Genomic DNA, 21,106 nt, shown 5'->3' on the forward strand with positions numbered 1-21,106 from the left:
TAGAGTGCTTACCTCATAAGCACAAGGCCCTGGGTTCAATTCCCAGGACCACAACTGATTTGTCATATCTGCTAGGACTAGGTGACCAACTAGTCTTCAAGAGAAGTTTTTCAGCTCCTGGTCAATCTAGGTGTTTTAAGATATAATGGATGTTTATATAGCACTAACAATAAAAATAGATGGGACAACTGTGACATGATGACTATATGTAAATAATGTGGTATTCTGGATGGAATCCTGAAACAGAAAATGGACATGAAAGAAAAACTAAGGAAATCTGAATAAAACATGAACTCTGATTAATAATAATGTATCAATATTGGTTCATTACTGTGACAAATGCACCATACTAATGTTAAGTATTAATGGAAATATACGGATATATGGGAACTCTGTGCTATCTTTGCAGTTTTTCATAAATCTAAAACTATTCTAAAAGTTTCTTTTAAAAAAAAATTTGTAAACAAGATGTACCTCAACTGAAAAAGACAGGCCCTTTTTTCCATCACAAGTTTAAAAATTCAGACCTTCTATTTTGACTTAAGGAAAAAAGTTATTTGGAAACTTCTTTTCATTTCTCCACTCTAGACCCACAAACCTTTCATATAAAATCAAAAGACATGGCCTCTTCAAACTCCTACCAAAGAGACCCACATAAGGTTCATGTCAATTTATGACAATTCTCAGCCCCACTTGTAAAATAAGGACTTCATATTTTGTTCTTAGGCACAAAACTCTTTATCCTATCATATACTTTCTAGACATGGCAACTTTCCCCAAATTCAGTTGTTTTACACGATATTCAGGGAGTTACCCAAATCTTTCATTTTACTCAGAAACAAAAATACTCTACCAAAACTATAACATCTCAAAATCAGCTTACAACTATACCTCAAAAATATGGGAAAAAAATAAGGCTTTACAAGCCCTATAATTTTTTTTTAAATTAAGGGATAAAGATTTTGTATAGAAAGAAAGAAAACATGTAAATAAACAAGTCTTTGAGACTTGTTTAGATTATGTTAGATTTTTAAAAATCATAAACAGAAAAAAATCCTTCCATTTCTTTCACAAAACAGTACCATAAAGGCTTCCTTCCTACTTCTATGATGTCATCAATATACAACAGCTTAAAATAAAATGATCTTTAGCAAATATCAACTAGCTCATGAACTAGAACTTCTGAGTGGCTACTACTAAAAAATCCAAATTATTTAATCACTTTTCTCAGGTATGCACCGAATAATCATTTTTCAATTTCCATTTCTTATCACCAACTTATTCTTTAACTTCAGTTCTCATATAAAATGTGCTGAATGAAAGTCCATGAAACACAGTTGTTCAAACAAAATATGAGCCTTGAAACCTAGGCTCAGTCACAAGCCCAGGTAAGAATATGTTCTATGTGTACAGGTGTAGCTCAGAGGCAAAGTGCACGCTAAGCATGCTTGGGGCCCTGAGTTCAATCCCAAGCACCAAAAAAGTTAAAAGTTATAATAGTTTTAAAATGTGATCAGTTGCCTTGGTGATAAAACAAAGAGCAGCAACTCTATTCTAATTACAAGATGATTTTTTAAAACTATTTTTATTTTTAAGATTAAGCATCCTCATTGACAATCCAGAAATACACTTGCTGACTTTTTGAACACACACACCTAAAACAGTTAAAAGTGATTCCTCAATTTTCAATGACAAAGTAGAAGAAATAACATGTTCACAAGCTGCAACTGAATTCTTCTATCCTCTTTTAAAAAACAAACAAACAAAAAAACAAACTTAATTTGCTAAGCCACTCACCAAACCATAAAGAAAAGTGATTTTCCAAAAAGCCAACAAAATCCAGAAATAGGAATCCACGTATCAAGCCAAAATAATCACCCAAAACATTGCTGTTGCAAAAAAGCCAAATTCCCATAGCTCATTAAAGAAGACCTTTAAAAAGAACTCAGGTTAGTGCTGGCACTATGGTAATGTGTAGAGGTTCAAAAACCAGACAACTAAAGGACACACAGCTTGTTCAGCTTGAGAATATATTAGGCTTTTTCTTGTTCCTGCAGAGGAAAACGTGTGCTGCTGAAATTAATATTGAAACTGTCCTTGCAACAGAAGGCAGAGGGAGGGTAAAAGGAGAAAATGTAGAACAAAAAGGTGAATAAGCTTTACTGCCCAGGAAAGTGGAATAGGGCTGAAATTCTCCCAGGTCAGTATAATTATGTTATAGATTTGGCTCAAAATCAGCGAACTGTATATATCACTCATAAATATCAAGTCACCCGCAGTGTTTGTGGTACTGAAAAATATTTTTTTAAATTATTATATATTTCTAAATTCTGAAAAGCAATAGATCAAAATAACATTGGGCCATCCAGTCAGTTATAGGGTAGAAGGCTCCCTCCAAAGAGTACTTAGCAAAAACTTCAGTTGGAAGGAATGTGAGTAATGTGAACTGATTGGGATCAGGCTCTCAGTAGGATTCTAATAAGGCTTCTACCTACCCCAGCAGTATGGAGTACTGAGGGGGCTCCAAAAGAATGTCTCAGAAGGATGCTTCTTGGAGATAGGTCTATAGGTTTAATTCTTGACCCTTCTCCTTAACTAAAGCTTGGGGGAGAAAATAAATATTTACTTTTAGTTAAAAAGAGCTTTGGGCACATTATAATATTTAATATTTTGTAATTTTCATTTTCCGAACCTTTGGCTTATAATTTTATCAATTTATGTTACGTGAAAAAAATGTATGAAGGTGCCATAATCAGTAGTACCAAATGAAAATATAAACCTTGCTCTTCCTTATCTTCTATAAATGCATGGTACCCTAAATATCCTGCAAAGTTACTTTGTATACTTGACAAGATTGGGGCAAACCACTCCACTTCCATATTATGAGCATGAAGAGTTAACTAGTCTTCAATCTCATCTTCCCAAATATCTCCATTAACATCCACAGCATGGAACAACCTGGAAGCATAAAATAAGGTACATATTTATGCACTTCAATAAAACCGAATGTAATCTGTCTTTCCCCTCTCAAAAATACTTTCTGTACTGTTCTAATAATATCTTTGTATATCTTTTCTTCTTTTTTAATCACTTCATAGAGGAGGGCTGACATCCGGGTTACTCTGAACAAGCTGCTTAAAGTTAGGAAGAATAGTTCTTTAAGCTACATGTGGTGGTGCATGCCTGTAATTCCAGCTACTTGCCGGCTGAGGCAGGAGGATAAGAAGTTCAAGGCCACCTCAGCAATTTATCCTATCTTGAAATAAAGTAAAAAGGACTGGGTGGTATAGTTTGTAACAGAGTGCTTGCCTAGTATGAACAAGGCCCTGGGTTCAATCCCAAGTACCAAATGAACAAACAAACAAATAAAAATTGAGAGGATAAAAAGTAAAATATTTTCAGACAGTGTATATGCACTCACTTTCAAGAAATAATATAAACATTTTGAAAAACACATAGTAGAATTCTCTAAGTCCAAGTACGTAAGTAAAACATGGGATTTGTAGTCTGCAAATCAGGTACCAAAAATTACTGCTAAGTCTATGGATTTTGAATATACATACCTGTTAAAACATGGGGAATCAGGATCAGTAAAATGTTTGTAAGGGTTTGCTCTAGAGAGAGAACCCATGCAAATCCAACAGAAATACTGCATACAGCCCGTACACGTCATCTTGTTACATCCATCTAACTTCTGGTGGGAAGAATAAAAAGAACATTATCAAGGCTGTAAAAGTAAAAATGAAAAACAAGTACCAAAAAGATTCCATATAAAATTCTAGTTTTCTCCTTTTTCTCATTCAGGATTGAAATACATAGGTAACATACTTACAACTATTTAATGTTCATTTTTTTGCATTACAAGTAAAATATAGAAAATATTTAGTAGGTGTTCTACAGAAACTTAGCAAAATCTTTTTTTAAAATTTTTTTTAGTTGTCAATGAATCTTTTTTAAAAAAATAGTTTTAGCTGTAGATGGACATAATATCTTTATTTATTTTTTTATTTTTATGTGGTACTGAGAATTGAACCCAGTGCCTCACACATGCTAGGCAAGTGCTCTAAACTGAGCCACAACCCCAGCCCATTTATTTATTTATATGTGGTGCTGAGAATCAAACCCAGTGCCTCACACAGCTTTTCTAATAAACAGTAGATACAAATCAAATATGACTACATATGTAGTTACATATAACCATATATATCACTATATATGTAGTCAGATAACATTAAAATCTTTGGATTAAATGTTTAAGTATTTAATTTTTACCTAAATCTAAGTAAATATTTGATATCAAGTCCTCCAACCTATCCTAGAGCTAAGGCATATCAGAGGTGATCAGATATAATGCCAATTTCCTTAATATATAATGCCAGTATTAACTAGAGAATATTTATATATATATATTAATATTTTTTAGTTGTCAATGGACCTTTATTTTACTTATTTGTATGTGGTGCTAAGAATCAAACCCAGTGTGTCACACATGCCAGGCAAGCACTCTCCCACGGAGCTACAACCCCAGCTCCATATTTTTATATATATATAAAAAACCTGGAGAATATATAATGCCAATATTAACTGAAGAATCACCATCACCACTAAGTTCAGTTCAGATATAAAGGATTGGTCGGATATATATTTTTTATTTTAAAACATATTAAGGGCTGGGGAGATAGCTCAGTTGGTAGAGTGCTTGCCTTGCGAGCACAAGGCCCTAGGTTTGATCCCCAGCACCGCAAAAAAAAAAATAAAATAAAATAAAATAAAAATTAAAATTTTGGCAAGAAACAATAGATTTTTCTAGTTTTTTGACTCAGATTAGAAAAAAATATCTCTCCTTCCTAAGTATATACTTGTTAAGTAGGTATGCTGCTTTCCTGGATAGTTTTGAGAAGATATGACTTTCTTCCCCCCTGTATAGGGATTGAACCAAGGGCTGCACACATGCTAGGCAAGTGCTCTGTCACTGATATTTTTGTGTTTTTATTTTTTAGATACCAAAGATTGAACCCAGGGGTGCTTAATCACTGAGCCAAATCCCCTTTTTATTTTGAAACAGGGTCTTGCTAAATTGCTAAGGCTGGCTTTGAACTTGTGATCCTCCTGCCTCAGGGTCTCTAGCTGTTGGGATTACGGAGATTGCTCTACCACTGCATTAAGTCCTTTATCTCATTTTAAGACAGGGTAATGCTACACTGCCCAGGCTGGCCTCAAACTTGCACTCTTCCTGCCTCAGCCTCAAGTAGCTGAGGTTATGGGCAGGTGCTAGTGTGCCTGGGTCAGATTATGATTTTTTTGTTTTTGGTAGTACTGAGGATTGAACCCAGGGGCCCTCCACCACTGAGCTACATCCCTGGCTTTTTTATTTTTTCATTTTGAGACAGGGTCTCACTAAGTTGCTAAGGCTGACCTCAAATTTGTGATCCTCCTGCCTTAGACTCCTGAATAGCTGGGATTACAGGTATGTGCACCATACCTAGATGATTTTTTTTTAAATCAGAGGTAGCTGATTATAACTCTAGTATGTTCTCCTCTAACTTGCTACAGTGCAAATAAGGTTTGTACCCTCCAAAACTCATGTTAGAGTTTAATTCCTATTGTAGAAACTTAATCTGACTACGGTGTTTAGAGATGGACTTTTGGGAGAAGATCCGGATTAAAGTCATCAGGATGAAGACTCTGATTAGAAACTGATGGATTTATACAAATGAGATACTAGAAGAATCACACAAACTCCCTATCTCTTGCTATGTGATGTTCTGTAACTGTCTCAGGACTTTACTAGTAAGGTCCCTCAACGTTGGACCAGAACAATGAGCCAAAATCAACTCTTTTCTTTGTAACTTATCCAATCTATGGTAAATTAGCAAGAGAAAATAGACTAAAGCATAACCCATCCAATTTTGAGGTGTATATACTGTAAGAACAATTGTCTCTACATGAAAGCACTGTGAAAAGAGAAGTCCACATACATTTAAGGTCAATAACAAATTGGGAGAGAAAGTGCATTCCTGTAATCCCAGTTACTGGGGAATCTGAGGCAGGAGGATTGCAAGTTAGAGGTCAGCCTAAGCAACTTAGCAGTACCCTGACTCAAAATAAATAAAAAAATAGGGCTGGGAATGTAGCCCAGTGGGAGAGCACTTGCTTAGTGCTTAGGTTTAATCCCAGCACTGCATAAATAATAAAGTAAACACAGTCAATAAAAATATTAACATCAAATTTGTATTTTCTAAATAAGAAGGCTTAATAAATACCAAATTGCATTTTTTTACTAATTCATAAAATTGACTATTAAGCTTCTTAACTTAAGATAATGATGACATGTTTTCAAGTCTGTCTGTCTCCAAGTCTGATACAGAACATTCACCTGTATGGGAGTCCCACAACAAGGGCAACTCTTTGAGTTCTTTTCCAGCCACTCTTTACTTTCCATTTCTTCCAGGGCCTTCTGAATCACCCTCTTACCATACCTCTGTTCCAAAAATCTTTTATTAGCTTCATCTGCTTGCAGGTACTCATTTCGTAAATCTATTAATTTCTCTAAAAAGTGAAATAGAAAATTAACTTTTATATTACTTGGCAATGCTAAAACTCTCTTTAAATGGCCATAACATTTGACTACTCAATAATGCTATTCCAAGGACTTTATCAGAAGGAATACAAAGAAAAGTCATATGCATGGAGATCCATAAAACAATGGCAAATTAAATTTCTAAGAAATTAACTGTGTGGAAGAGCCATTTAATGACACAATATTCAATTACTCAAGACTTATAATTAGAATGCGAAAACAGAATCCAGAAAACAAGGGCACTTATGTTATAACTAGGTAAAAATAACACAGGCACAAATGACAAAGGAGGGAAAGGGAATCCCCCACCTAGAAGAGATAAACTTGCTAACATGGCAAATGATTATTTCCTTCCTTTGACTCCTATTTCTTTTTTCTTCTTTTTTTTTTTTAGTGTCATGCTGGGGATTAAATCCAGGACCTCATGTATGCCAGGCAAGCACTCTACCAATGAGCTACACCCCCAGGCTGATTCTGATTTCTTAATGTTGGTATGTTTATGCATACAGTGAAAGATTGACTCATCTAAAACAAAAAAGATTGAAACAGATATTGATTTCCCACTAAGTCAGCATCATTCACTGTTTGATAACTAACAAGGTTTACCAAATACACAAGGCACCGTTAGTTGAAGGTCCAAGATCAAACTGTTCATTCTGTATATAAAATAATCAGTGAATGAAATTTACCACCCTCACCCTGCACTATCCTTTGTTACAGGTGCTGTGAAGTTCTTCCTGTCAACTTTTCCTTTGAAACCTTTTACCTGGCTTCTATTGCTCTACTGTTTAACGTAAATGGAATAGGCAACCATTTGCAAAAGCTCTACCTGCAAACAAAAAGTTTCTATTCACAATTCTATTTCCTTAATTTTTCAACACAAAGACCTCTCCCAACAATGTTCTAGCTATTTTATTAGTCTACTTTCTTCATACTGTTCAGAGGTCTCTCTCCCATTTAAGTAATGGACATCTTCTGGGCAGAATTCTATCTACTTTTTCCCTTCACCTGTAAATTGTTTTTTCTTTCTTTCTTCTTCTTCGTCTTCTTTTTTTTGGTGTGTGTGTGTATGCACGCACGCGCAGTTACTAGTAATTGAACCCAGGTCCTACAGCATGCTAGGCAAGCATTGAGCTACATCCTCCACCCTTTTTAACAATTTTATTTTGAGACAGGGTCTCAATTGCTCAAGCTGGCTTCAAATTTGCAATCCTCCTGCCTCAGCCTCCCAAGTAGTTGGAATTACAAGTGTGCACCACCATGACCAGTTCTTCATCTGTAAATTCTTGCTGTGTTGTACATTTCCATGACTCTATCATTTCTACTTCAATGTAGCAGAGATTTTATATGTGTGCATGTGTGTGGTGTGCTGGGGATCAAACCCAGGACTTCCTGCATGCTAGGCAAATGAGTAGAGATCTTTTTAATACTGTACTTTTTTCCTAATAATACAAAGAATTTGTATTCCTACACATCTTAAAGACAAGGGATATTTCTTTAATATTCTCAAAATCATAAAATCATTAGTATTTCATATACGATGATAAGTTTTATGTAAACACACACTTTTTAATAGAGGTTTCCCAATTTTGCTGAGTAACAACCCTATCTTCAGTTTCTTCTCTGAAGGTCAAGAAACCTGAAAAGTACTACAGCCTCTTAAAAATTGTGTTACAGAAGTAAAGGCTTATATTATACTTTAATATAACTTAAAGTATAATCTGCCCTTACCCTCTATTAACTCTGCCCTATGCAACTGGAATTTTCTTCTGTCTCCTTTTAGAGTAATTTCTTGGAAATAATGACATTCATATTACCAACTGGTGACTATAATAATATAGCATTAATATAATATAATAGCATTAATGGTTAATCATTTTTGCATTTTCCATTATTAGTCCACTTTTGCTCAAATTTTCTATGGTGAGGCACCAGATCCCCCCTCCATCTTTCACAAATCAATACTTTTGCAAAATATAGTCAAATGAATTATTAGAAAAAGACAAACATGAGACTAAATTTTTATTAGATTTAACGGACATAAAATAAATTGCTATAAAAGTTTCTAACCTCAATTTCTATGTTTACTTTGTCATACACTCATATAACAAATAACAACAACTTCAAGTGACACTGTATTAGTTCTCTTCATCTTTTGAATAACCCTATGAAGTAACTATTATCGTCCCTGTTAATCTGAGAAAAATCACCAAAAGACCAGTTAAGTTGACAAAGGCCTGATTTCCTAAACTTTATCTAGATCAGAAATGGCAAATAAGTTTCACCTCCTGTGCCCACTCCAACAGAGGGTGACTTTCTGAAGTGTCTGTTGAGGGAGATTATGAGGCTTTCCTAGGCTCAACAAGAAAGCATTTGATGACTGATCAGACATACATACCATCAAAAAAAAAAAAAAGAGTGGCAGCTTAAACGTTCAGTACTTGTCATTTGGGACCTACCCTATTCCACATTCATAGGTAGAAATTATCTTACCATTCCTTTAACTGGAATGCTCCTCCCGTATCTGTATGGGTTTCCTTACTTCTTTCAAGTCTTTACTTAAACCATTCTGCCAGTGAGGCCCCCTGGTCTGCCTAACTAAAACCCCACATCCCTTCCCCCTCAAAACATTTCATATCCTGCCTCTGCTTTCTTTTTTTGCCCTTAGCACTTACCACTATCTAATATCGTTTATTTTGTTTGCCTGTTATCCCCATAAGAATACAAATTCCATGAGGGCAGAAATGTTGTCTCTTCTGGTCACTACTATATGCCCAGAGCCCAGTACAGTAACTGACATATAAAGATATATTGGATGAATACATCTAAATATAAGAATTGAAATCATAAAGCTTTGGTGGAAAATGAGTAGAGGATAAGGGGTTTGGATTCACATAGTTACAACATACCTGCAGTTACCTTACATGGAGAGACCCCATGATAGGTCAACCTACATAAGGTGCAGAAGGCAAAATTGCAGCTGGAGCAGATGCCCATGGTACAGCCAGGCTCCTGCATCACAGGAAGCTGGCAGCATGGACGTGGACAGTACACAACATCTGCCATCAGGTCCAAGGTGGACTGGAGGAGAAGGCGGTCATAACGGGCAAATAACTCTGCTTCCACTAGCTCTTTGACCTGAAGGAAAATATAAAACACCATAGGTTTAATAATTCCTTAACCAGTTCTGATCCCAAGGAGATTCTTAGAATGCTGGTATAAATTAGATGGGTACAGAAAATGAAACCTCTATCCTACTTCAAAATCAAACCAAGTATGGCAATGGTTTCTATCTTGACTGAATGGTGGTAGCATGGATCTAAACATTTGTCAAAACTAATCAAACTGTACAATTTAAATGGATATCATTTATTATAAATAAATTTATGCCTTAAAAATTTATTTTAAAAACAAACAAAATAAAAACAAGTAGGCTGTATTTATGCTAAAGTCTGTGAATAATTCAGTTAACCATTCCAAGGGACATCCCCTTCAGATTCCAATCTCACCCCAATAAAGGCTAATGATTCCAAGGTTGATGGAATCCTAGAAGATACACAAAGTAAACCACCAGAATTACTTCCTAATTCCTTTAACACTTCTTCTTGTCTAAGACTGCCCATTCCAAGGCCAACAAAGGTAGCATTTACATTTGCTTAAATGGCAGATTAACAGTCTTCCCCCACATCAATAATGGGGATTGAACCCAGGGGTGCTTTAACACTGAGCTCCATCCCCACATCCACACCATTTTTTAAAAACTTTTGAGACAGGGTATAAGTTGCTGAGATGGGCCTTGAACTTGCTGAGTTGCTGGTGTGTGACACTGTTCCTGGCTGGACTATAGCATTCTGATACAGTGAAACAACTTGTTGGCTGGTTATAAGGCCTTAGATTGCTCCATACACTGTATCAAGGAAGTCCCCGAGAAAAAGTCTCCTTTTGTGAAAGATAATTAGAAGGCAACCACTAGCTAAGTCAAGTTACCTGACCAGGAGTGGCCACTGAAGAGCACTTTGGTTCTGGGCAATTGAGGCATTGAACTTGGCCATCTTTGATCTGGATTTCAAAGTAGTCTTTCAGACAGGCTTTGCAGTACACATGCCTACATTCCAAGAAGTACATGCATTCACTACCCAACTTCTCACAGAAACAAATATTGCACAGGAACAATTTACTATTAAAGCATTTCATCTGCTGAGCTTGATCAAAGTCCAAGATTTCCTGGATCAGACTTGACAATGATTCCACATCTTGTACAGCTCTTTCGTCCACGACTTCCTCTTGGTCTACATCAGATCCAGTAGCTCCTCCAAACTCTAGCTCTGTGTTGGAAGAGGCCTGAGCCGTCCTTCTCTGCACTTTTTTCTGAGAGCCCATCTTGAGCTCAAAAGGAGAGACAATGTTCAGGTATGCTAGAGTGTCTTCCTTAAGAAACTGCATCCAGGCAAATAGGACCACACTGCCTCGGTGCTCTTCCCACAGGTTGTCTAAGTGCTTGCAGAGAGCAGAGAGCTAGGAGAAAGCACATGAAGATGCTGTTGAGTTTGGCAAGAGGAAGCTACTACCAACTCTTTGATCTCTCTTGGAATCTTTTTAACTTGTAAGTTAGGCCCTCACACTTCCTAACACAATTTATTGCTATGATAAACTGCTACAGAACTGTATCAACATTCTTATTGAAGCACTTCTTAAAACTATTCAGCAACATGAGCCAGAACAGAACACCAAGTCCTAAGTTAGAAGTACCAGGAAAACAGGAGAAATGGCAAAATTCCACGATATAAAAGATTTACATTTAAGAGCTGAAATGAAAGACTTTTTTTCTGTTCTTTGCTTTTGGTTTAAGTATTATACCTTTATGCAGAAGAAGGAGATCTAGTTCTAAAACAACCTATTTCTTTTCCTTTGGGAATCCTAGCCCTGTAGGTACTCTGGAATGATAATTAGAAAAAGAACTGTTTAAAAATATCATCCAGAACTGGGGACATGGCTCAGTGGTAGAGAACTTGCCTACGTTGCCTGAGACCCTCGGTCTGATCCATAGCACCACAAAACAAACGAAATCATTCAAGAAAGGACAATCTTTTCAATAAATGGTGATGGTAAAATTGAATATCCTCATGCAGAAGAGTAAAATTAGACCCCTCTTTTTCACCAGATATAAAAATCAACTCAAAATGGACTAAAAACATAAAAGTAACACCTGAAACAACAAAACTACTAAAGAAATCATAGGAGAAATGCTTCAGAACACTGAAGTAGGCAGGGCCTTTTCAGACAAGACCCTAAAAGCTTAGGAAACAAAAGCAAAAATAGACAAATGGGATTATATCAAACTAAAAAGCTTGTGCACAGCAAAGTAAATGATCATCAAAGTAAGGAAACAACCTATAATTATAGGAGAAAGTATTTATACTGTATACATCTGACAAGGGGTTGCTGCAGAATATACTCTAAAAACTCAGTAGCAAAAACAAACAAAAAACCCACCAATTAGCTTTATTTAAATAATCTGGACAATAAGGGACTAGGGGTACAGCTCTGTGATGTAGTGTTTACTTAGCATGGACAAGGCCATGGGTTTCAATCCCCAGCACTGCAAAAAGGCCAGTGGAGGAGCATGGAGGAATAGACCTAAGGTATTTTTTCAAAAGAAGAAATACAAATGGCCAACAAGGTACAATTAAAAATGCACATGACTAATCAGTGGAAGTGCAAACCAAAATCACAATGAGATATTACCTCATTCCAGCAAGAATGGCTGTAATCAAAAAAAAAAAAATGCTGACAAGGACGTACAGAAAAGTGAAACTTTGTGTACTGTTAGTGAAAATGTAAACTAGAACAGCCAATATAGAAAACAGTATGGAGGTTTCTCAAAAAATTAAACACGGAATTATAAAATTATCCAGCAATCCCACTACTGGATATATATCCAAAGAAAATGAAATCAGCATGTCAAAGAGACATATTCACTCCCATATACAGCATTATTCACCATAACCAAGTAGATTAAATGTTCATCCGTGGATGAATGCATAAGGAAAATGTAGTACATATACATAACAAAATACTATTCAGCCATAAAAGGATCTCCAGTCATGTAATTGGAGACCAATGGAATAAGCCAGGCACAGAAAGACAAGTACTACATGATCTCGATCATATCTGGAAAACAAAAAAGTTAATCTCACAGAAGTTGAGAGTAGAATGGTTGTTACCAGAGGCTGGGGAGAAAAAGGGGGAAGGAGGAATGGGGAAAGGTTGACCAACAGGTAGAGTTACAGTTACATAGAACTTTTTGCTCCTAATATGAATATAGATAACAATAGTGTATTATATATTTCAATAAGCTAGAAGAAAAAGAAAGGATGTTGAATATTTTCACCATAAATGATAAATATTTGAGAAGGTAGATGTTTATCCCAACTTACACTTATATAATGTGTATGTAATGTATACATACCTAATGCATACATTAAAGTATCACATACCCCACAAATAGTCAATTTTTATGGTTTTATATGTCAGATAGAGAATAAATTTAAATTTAAAAAATAAAAATACCACCCAAGTTTTAAAGTTTATTCTAACATTAAGTCCTATCAAAAAGTCTACTCAAAAAAAAAAAAAAAAAAGTCTACTCATCTAAAGGAATCACTAGCAGACTTCAACCTCAGAGTCTTGTTTTTCAGATTTACAAGTTACTTTTAATTAAGCAATCTGGGCTTACATCAGACCCTGATTAATTATAGGACATAATTACAAGCCCTCAGTATGGTTTGGCTGCCAAAGAGTAAGCTTATGCTTTCTAAACTAAGCAACCAAAGTTAAACTATTTTGACTTTTCCTCTTTAAAAGTGATCTGTTCAATTTGAAAGGCAAATACAAGAGGATTTTCCGTTAGAAATGTAAAATATTTGTAAGTAGAGCTCAGGAATTATAAGCTGCTTTTCCTTTTTTAGGTAAACACCCAAAAATAAGCCTTCCAGATGGCAAACAAATGTTATAAATTTAAACAAGTCAAAAAAGGACTACATTTTCTGTTCCTTGCTCTGCACAGTGCTACTGACTAAACCCTATACAGGTATAATCTTATATACTTATTGATAAGATTGAACAACTAATAATATTTCACATTTGCTTAGAATGCTTATGCTATCATTCATGCTCTTGAGAAATGTATTAAATACTTACTATGTACTAAATGTAATAAATACTTAAAAGGGAAGCTCTGGGGCTGGGGATATAGCTCAGTCAGTAGAGTGCTTGCCTCGCAAGCCCAAGGCCCTGAGTTCAAATCCCCAGCACCGCGCAAAAAAAAAAAAAAAGGGAAGCTCGGTATGCCGTGTGTCACCAAGTCCAATAAGGAAACCACTCTTTGGCCATCCCTTTTTCTTTTCCATCTCTTCTCAAAATATGCAGCAGGGATGAGTGCAATGTGAAGAGGAAAGGGGAAGAGAGTGGAAAAGAGCAAGAGAAAGACCATGTGTATTTATACTGCAGGAAGAATAATGGAAAGTACTAGAAAACTAAATCCACTTTTTGAATCCTATCTACACACCCCGATTCAATGAATAACAGGTCCATGTGTCAACTTCATTATCAACAGGTAAAATTCACAATGCCATGGAGTCAGGGTGCAGCAAAAAGTAAGAATTCAACCAAGAAGGAATCTAAGGGACCAATTAAAATGTCAATTATAAGCATAAGAAATTAACTGATAAAGAATCATACTGTAATTTTACCTGCAAAACAAAACAAAAAAAATGAACAATCCTCCTCCCCTACAGTCCCTGACAGGTCAGCATTAAGCATGCTAGAATCTGAAAATACAACTATATGGTTAATCTATCTGGGTTTGTCATGTGTGTGCATGCGTAAATGCATGAATGTCAAATATCAAGAGCTCTCTGGAGAAATGAGAATATAAGTATCTAAATAATGTGGTCAACTATCAGTGATCTAAATGTCAAATAGTCTTGATCTTCCTGGGCAAATACTCAGCTGTCTTACATCTATTGGCTCTGGTACAAATACTACAATGTAAAGTAATATTCCTTTTTGTTCTACATGTATTATCTTTTTTAGAGTTAATTTTTTAAAAACCATAATCTCAATTTTGCAAAAGCACTTTCATCTAAAAAGATCACATTGGTGGGTGGAGGAATTAAGAACTAAGGAGTTATTCCTTGAGGTCAGCAACTCTTGACAGGTTTTGTCTGAACAGTCTATCAATCTTCATTCTGGCTCTAGAAAAGTAGCTCTTATGGATCTATTATGTCCTAGAACACTTTATATTAGCTTCAAGTTATTTACGTGTCTATCAAAAGTTGAGATTGAAGAGGTGCATCAAGGCTTCAAACATAAATGATAAAGAGAAGGAAATGCTAATTACCTGATTTAATTAATACACACTGCTTACATTTGTTGAAATATCACAATGTAACCCATAAATATGTGTAATTAAAAAAAGAGTTGAGGTTGTTACTAGAAAAGGATATATAATCCAGAGGGAATGAAGGCTCTCAACAAAAGGTTTCAAACTTTAATGAGATCTCTACAAGAACTATACACATTTCTATTTGTGTACATTTACATCTAAGTGATACCAGTCAATGATTACTTATTAACATAGATTTTTAGGAAGAAAATCACTTATTTACTCAAGAAATTTACTTATTATAGCTATATTAGCTCAATTTTCAGTCCAAATTACAATTACATCTTTCATTTAATGAATGGATCAAAAACCAAGAAAAAAAAATCTTAGAAAAATGAGGATCTCATAGTCTCCATTACAATACAGATTAAATTGAAAAAATAGTAAGACAAGAAACAATATAATTGATTAAAACTTATTACCATTGCAATTCATGATTTATCACTTCAGTTACTGCCATTCCTTTTTAAAACACCAAACATTTTCAATTCATTAACATTAAGATTCATGAAGACAAGGGGGGAAAAATTACAAAATCAAAGCCATTTGTTCTTCATGCACTGAATTCAAGATCATCAAAGTAGTCTTCAATTAAAGATGATTTTGTAAGTTTCTAAAAGGGATAGGAGAAATTAAGTTTTGGGTCTACCTGAGTTGGTGACAGCCATTTGCCACTAAGTGTGAATGAAGGTGGGGAGGAGGATGGATAATCTGGTGGCAGTTCAAAGTTCAGCACAAGTGGAGGCAGAAAGCAAATGGTGTATTCAAAGCCACTATTCTGGAGACACTCATTTGAATTGCCTGAACCAAAAACAAAGATTAGAAAGGATCAGTTGGTCAACACTTGAGTGTCCATTACTGTTGAGCAGTGCTCAAGAAAGACTAATGCTTTAGTTGAGGGAATAAAAACCCTCCCCAAAAGCACTTTCTATTCCCTAATTTTTACTTCATAGCCACCACTTTTAAAAAAAAAATCTAAGCCCTCAAGAAATCTACTAAGCACCATGAAATGTATAATGAAGACATACAACATATTGTTACATAACACTTCTCAGTACACTTCCTAACTTTAATAAGTTGTGTTTTTGTTTGGTCTACAGTAAATGATTAAAGATATAATCCAAAGAAAAAGATGTTTATTTTTATGACTTTCTTAGACCAGGATTGTGCCAACTACCCATGAATCACAGTTGGGAATGTTTGTGCCAGCACAATGATCTCAGGCTTGGGGACTTGTTACAGCACACAACACTCTCACAACCAAAGTTTCATTTAAATGATCACTTGTTCTTTATTCAATGTCTCGATAGTAGAAACATTTTGAGAAAGTGTACCTCAAGGTCTTCTGTGTTTGTATCACAAGCAGCAGTTTTGTCTTTTCTGAAGCAAACAGACACAAAGTAACAGGATGTGTCACCTGTTTATGACAGCTGAAATGATTCTGGAAACCAAATAGTATCAACAACCACTATGGTACTTTAAGGCTTTCCAAATGTTTTACATATGTACATTATTTCATATTCTCTATGATTATCCCTATTAAACTATCAATGACTCACAGCTGGTAAACTGCTAGTTACAAGACAGGATGCATGAAATATGCAGGATAATTCCTCAGTTCAGTGGTCAAAAGGCAGAATGAAATTGCAAACTGCTTATCCCCCAATTCTATCTTTCTTTTTAAATAGAAACATGCATTAAATCTGTACTACTACCATCTATCACTAATGCCTAGAAACACAAAATGACAAATAGTTGAGAGTACACTAAGAAATTGAGAGTAATCTTTATTTAGAAAAATCTGTGAAGAGAATATTATTAACTAACCGCTCACAAATATCTTGAAATTTTGTGGCAAATCCAAATAGATCCTGGTTTCTCCACCTTGGACAGATTCTGCTTTTCTAAATTCATCTCCATCATAAATACTCGCCAGGGCCAGCAATTCATCCTCCTGAGCTTCTCGGTCTTCTGACGACATTTAATGTTCTGAAGAATTGAAGATAATCGTTCAAATCAGTTAAGAATAGAAATTGTTCAGAGTTGGGGAAAGTTTAATGGTACATAAAACAAAATTTCCTCAAATAACTGCAAAGGATTAATCAATACTCTCACTTTTCTGCTATAACTAAAAATGACAGCCATATCTAGCATTCTACTAGCTTTGCAATAATAATCTTTTTCAAAAAGGGTGCTTGTGATGTTTCTAGTTGCTGACACTATCAGTTAGGTATTATGACTGATTCAGGGGAAAAAAAGCACAATTTAAAAAAAAAATTTAAAAATAACAAATTAGGCTGAGGATACAGCTAACTATTTATAGTACAGTGGTAGAATTTTAGCCCAGCATGAACAAGGGCCTGAGTTCAATCCTCAGCACTGCAAAAAAATAAAGGACAAGTGCAAATTACTTTGACTTATCCACTGAACCTAGCAAAGTACCTTGTTCACAAAAAGACTTAAAAGAATATGTGATATGCATCCTAAACTTCTGTCATGGGGAGACTATAATATGCATTATAAAATTTTTAACAGCATCCCCTGGTTTGTGCCCACTAAATGCCAATAGTGCCTCCCTCCAAGTTGTGACACTCAAAAATATCTCCAGATGGGAAGTAAAATTGCTTGCAAAAGTGAGAAAACTGTGTTCTAGATGATATTACAGGCACAGATACTATACAATAAAGTTAGACAACTGAGCAAGCAGCAAAACAATAGATTTTTGAAAGAATACTAAATTCCAGATAATTTAAGTGGGGGAAATATGCAATGAAAAGCTATTAAAATTATTTTAATAAAAACAAAAATATTACCATTCTGTCAATTTAAAATGTTGGGTGTAATTGCAACTGTTCCCTCTCAACTGCAAACTTTTTTCACTGACATGTACAAAAGTGAAAAGTTAGGACATGGTTTTACACATTATAGAAGTTGACATTGCAGGGCTGGGGAGATAGCTGAGTCGGTAGAGTGCTTGCCTCGCAAGCACAAGGCCCTGGGTTCGATCCCCAGCACCGCAAAAATACAAAACAAAACAAAAGTTGACATTACAGCTGGTGATGTAACAATCGTAGAGGCTCTGGGTCCAATTCCCAGTACCAAGAGAGAAAAAAAAAAAAACAGCAGGGATGTAGCTCAGTGATAAAAAGCACTTGCCCTAGCCTACATGAAGGCCCTGGGTTTGATCCCAACACTATGAAACAAAAAGGTGACACCAAAAATTTTTTAAAAATCCATGTAAAATTATTCCATTTTCGAGTTATGAATTTTCTCCAATAAATGCTAATGGCTCTGTTTAAACTGCATCCCTTATCTAAGGCACAGTGACATGTTCTATTTGAGGTCAGTTAGTACCTGTTAATAACAATCAGAAGAAAATGATATTAACACTGCAGTCTGTATTTCAGTTCTGTTTGGAATTTGTGCAAATCCCATTTATTCTCCAGCCAGTGGAGCTGAGACTGCTGAAGCTGGGTAAGAGGCCAAGATGTGGGACTCATATTAGATATACTATAGAAATACTGCCATCTGCAGAAAAGAAATATGAAAGATGGTGTTAGGACCCTGTCCAAATTTAAATTCTCAATTTTCATTATCACTACTTATGTCAAACACATCCTAACATATGGCCAATCCTAATCTACAGCTACATATTACTCTCCCACAACAGACTGAGTCAGGTGGTTAAAGGGGCAATTGCATGTTCTGCAGCAATGACCGAGGCCTTCTTATCTCACTGCATTTAGCCCAGAGGAACACAAGGTCATATGAGAGGACAAGATAACATGCCTCATAACAAACATCTTCCCAAATTTATTTATTTTTTTCTCCTTCCTCTTCTGCTTCTCCTATTCCTTTCATTCCCCATCCCCCTCTAGTTTTTCCTCTCTCCTATACATGAATTAACCTTGGCAGTGACATTCAAGGTTAGGTCAATGTTGATGGCAGGATATTTAAAACAAGAGCACATATACATACACACACTTTTAAGTTTTATTCTGACTCTTTAGAGTCAGACTTCTAAACTAGGGTCCATAAAAAGGGAAGTAAGTGTATTCCATAGATGGGTTATGGAGAATCCAATGAGTACCCTGAAATTATATGAAAAATACTATATGAAACCATAATTTTAAAACCAGATTCTCAGGCGCAGTGGCACAAACCTATAATTCCAGCAATGCAGGAGGCTGAGGCAGGAGGATCACAAGTTCAAAGCCAGCCTCAGTAACTTAGCAACTTAATGAAACCCTGTCTCTAAATATAAAAAGAGCTGGGGATGTAGCTCAGTGGTTTAGGCCCAACTGGGTTCAATCCCCAGTATCAAAAACAAAAAACAGATTCTCAGATGTGTGACTTCCAAATAAGTCAAGAATAATATTCAGACTCTATTTTCATTTATTGAGCACCTACGATACATTATATTAGATCCTTTTGCATTACTTTTTAAAAGCTTCAATTATTTTACCAGGTGATGACATGTGGTGATAAGACGATTAAGCTTTTTGTTTCTTTCCATTAAAATATTTGCAGATGATATGAAAGATGAATTTATAGTTTTAGGTTACTGTTCTCCATCTTGTCTGCTCACTAGATTCTCCTAAGGAGCTACTTTTGAAAATCCCCAAACCCAGGCTACACCCAAGAACAATTCAATCAGGCCTCTAGTTTTCCAGGCTCTCCAGATCATGTTCAGTCAGGGCCGAAAACCTGTACTCCAGGCAGTGTTCCCTTCAATAGTTCTTCATGACCTAGCACACGGACTTCAGCTGCTGAAGTTACCAGTGGGCCCCCCAACCTCTAAATTTTGGTCCCTAATCTCCATTTTCTACTGATTCCGTCCCCTCATCATTCAATTCAAAAGTCCCCAATACTTTTCAAACAGACATCATATCTTCCTTTAAAATCCAGTCAGACATTATGACATTGTCACATCCCACCTGATGTTACAGTAGCTGATGAATTTGCACTTCCTCTCCTACTACTCTGTAAAGGGGGAGGACCAAGTCTTTTTCATCTGTGTATTGTTCCCAGCATCTAGTGGTGCTTTGCATTCAACACTGGAAAATTATAAATGAATTGGGGTGAAACACGGTGGACTGAAATTGGGGAATCCAGGGGCATAGTGACCACTCTGCCACATCTCACTAGAAGCAGGAAGTTGGGTCAGTCGTCACAATATCACTAAGAACAGTAACAATTAGCGAGTTCTCACCGAGTGTCAGGCATTGTGCTAAGCCCTTTCAATGCATTAACTGATGCTGGAGTCTCACAACCACACGAATTACTATATCCATTACACAAAAGAGCAAAATGACAGTTTAGATTCACTTTCTGGCCCAAGGTCACACAGTTAATAGAGAACTAAATCCGGATTCACAAAACCCGGTTTCTTCATCTGTACCACGGGAACAAGAATAAACCCTGGCGCCAACAGACAAGAGACAATTCAAAGTTTAATATTAGTTGTGGCAAACCGGAAACCGCTACAGCAGCGAGGGAAGCCCCTCCTCTGCCGGGTTTCCCTACAGCCTAAAATGCTACTCATTCTTCCAGGTCACACCGTGCGGACTCCAGCCCTGCAGTCAGCCCCTCTCCAAGCTCAGCACGTCGCTGCCGGTCTCCATGCTGGCCACCCGGCGTGCAGAGCTATTTGTGCAACTCAGCAACTACACAGGGCAGGCCCAAACCGAGCTACCTGCCCAGCGCCGAGAAAAAGAGCGCGCTGTGCGGCCGTGCGAGGAGGGGGCCAGCCCAGGGAGTCCTGAAGGAGCAGGGCCTGGACCTTCCTCTTCCTCCTTAGCGCACCGGGGGGAGCCGGGCCGGGCCAGGCCAGGGCGCCCGGTCCCGGGTCTAGGAGCCTCGGGCCCACCAAGCAGTCCCGGCCGCCCGTCTCTGCCTCGCGCGCTAGAGCGCGGTCCCCTCCGTACCTTCCGGCCGCCCCGCCGCGCCGGGCCCGATAGTTCCGCTCTCCGCCCTTGCCCGGGGCCCCAGCACCACCACTCGCCGGCCAGGCCTAGAGACGCCCAGCTCAACCAGCGCACCGCCTCTTCCGTTTTTAGAGCTGTCAGCTGAGCGGGGCG

General features: G+C 36.7%; 1 protein-coding gene across 7 annotated transcripts; it reads right to left on the bottom strand.

The window, feature by feature from the left end:
* Positions 1-1,548: 1,548 nt before the first annotated feature.
* On the bottom strand, positions 1,549-21,106 carry RNF14 (ring finger protein 14). Of its 7 annotated transcripts, none has more exons than XM_079146092.1 (9): positions 20,954-21,106; positions 18,381-18,554; positions 16,854-17,015; positions 15,676-15,827; positions 10,568-11,095; positions 9,490-9,718; positions 6,377-6,549; positions 3,564-3,694; positions 1,549-2,958 (listed from the first exon to the last, which is right to left on the bottom strand). In XM_079146092.1, exons 3-9 carry the CDS (start codon positions 17,005-17,007, stop codon positions 2,901-2,903), a joined length of 1,425 nt encoding a protein of 474 aa, XP_079002218.1. In that variant the 5' UTR covers positions 17,008-17,015; positions 18,381-18,554; positions 20,954-21,106; the 3' UTR covers positions 1,549-2,900. The 7 variants fall into 7 exon arrangements, with proteins under 7 accessions (XP_079002218.1, XP_079002220.1, XP_079002219.1 ...); XM_079146094.1 differs by lacking the exon at positions 20,954-21,106 and adding an exon at positions 20,587-20,933; XM_079146093.1 differs by lacking the exon at positions 20,954-21,106 and adding an exon at positions 20,239-20,570.

The sequence above is a fragment of the Sciurus vulgaris genome (genome assembly GCF_902686455.1).
Source record: "Sciurus vulgaris genome assembly, chromosome: 6".
Lineage (NCBI taxonomy): Eukaryota > Metazoa > Chordata > Mammalia > Rodentia > Sciuridae > Sciurus > Sciurus vulgaris.

Coding starts and splice junctions, on each gene's coding strand:
- RNF14 (XM_079146092.1), bottom strand. CDS start 17,007: ATGTCGTCAGAAGACCGAGAAGCTCAGGAGGATGAATTGCTGGCCCTG. Junction 9,719..10,567: donor CAGTGGCCACTCCTGGTCAG/GTAACTTGACTT, acceptor ATTTTCCTTCAG/GTCAAAGAGCTAGTGGAAGC. Junction 2,959..3,563: donor GATTCCCCATGTTTTAACAG/GTATGTATATTC, acceptor TTATGCTTCCAG/GTTGTTCCATGCTGTGGATG.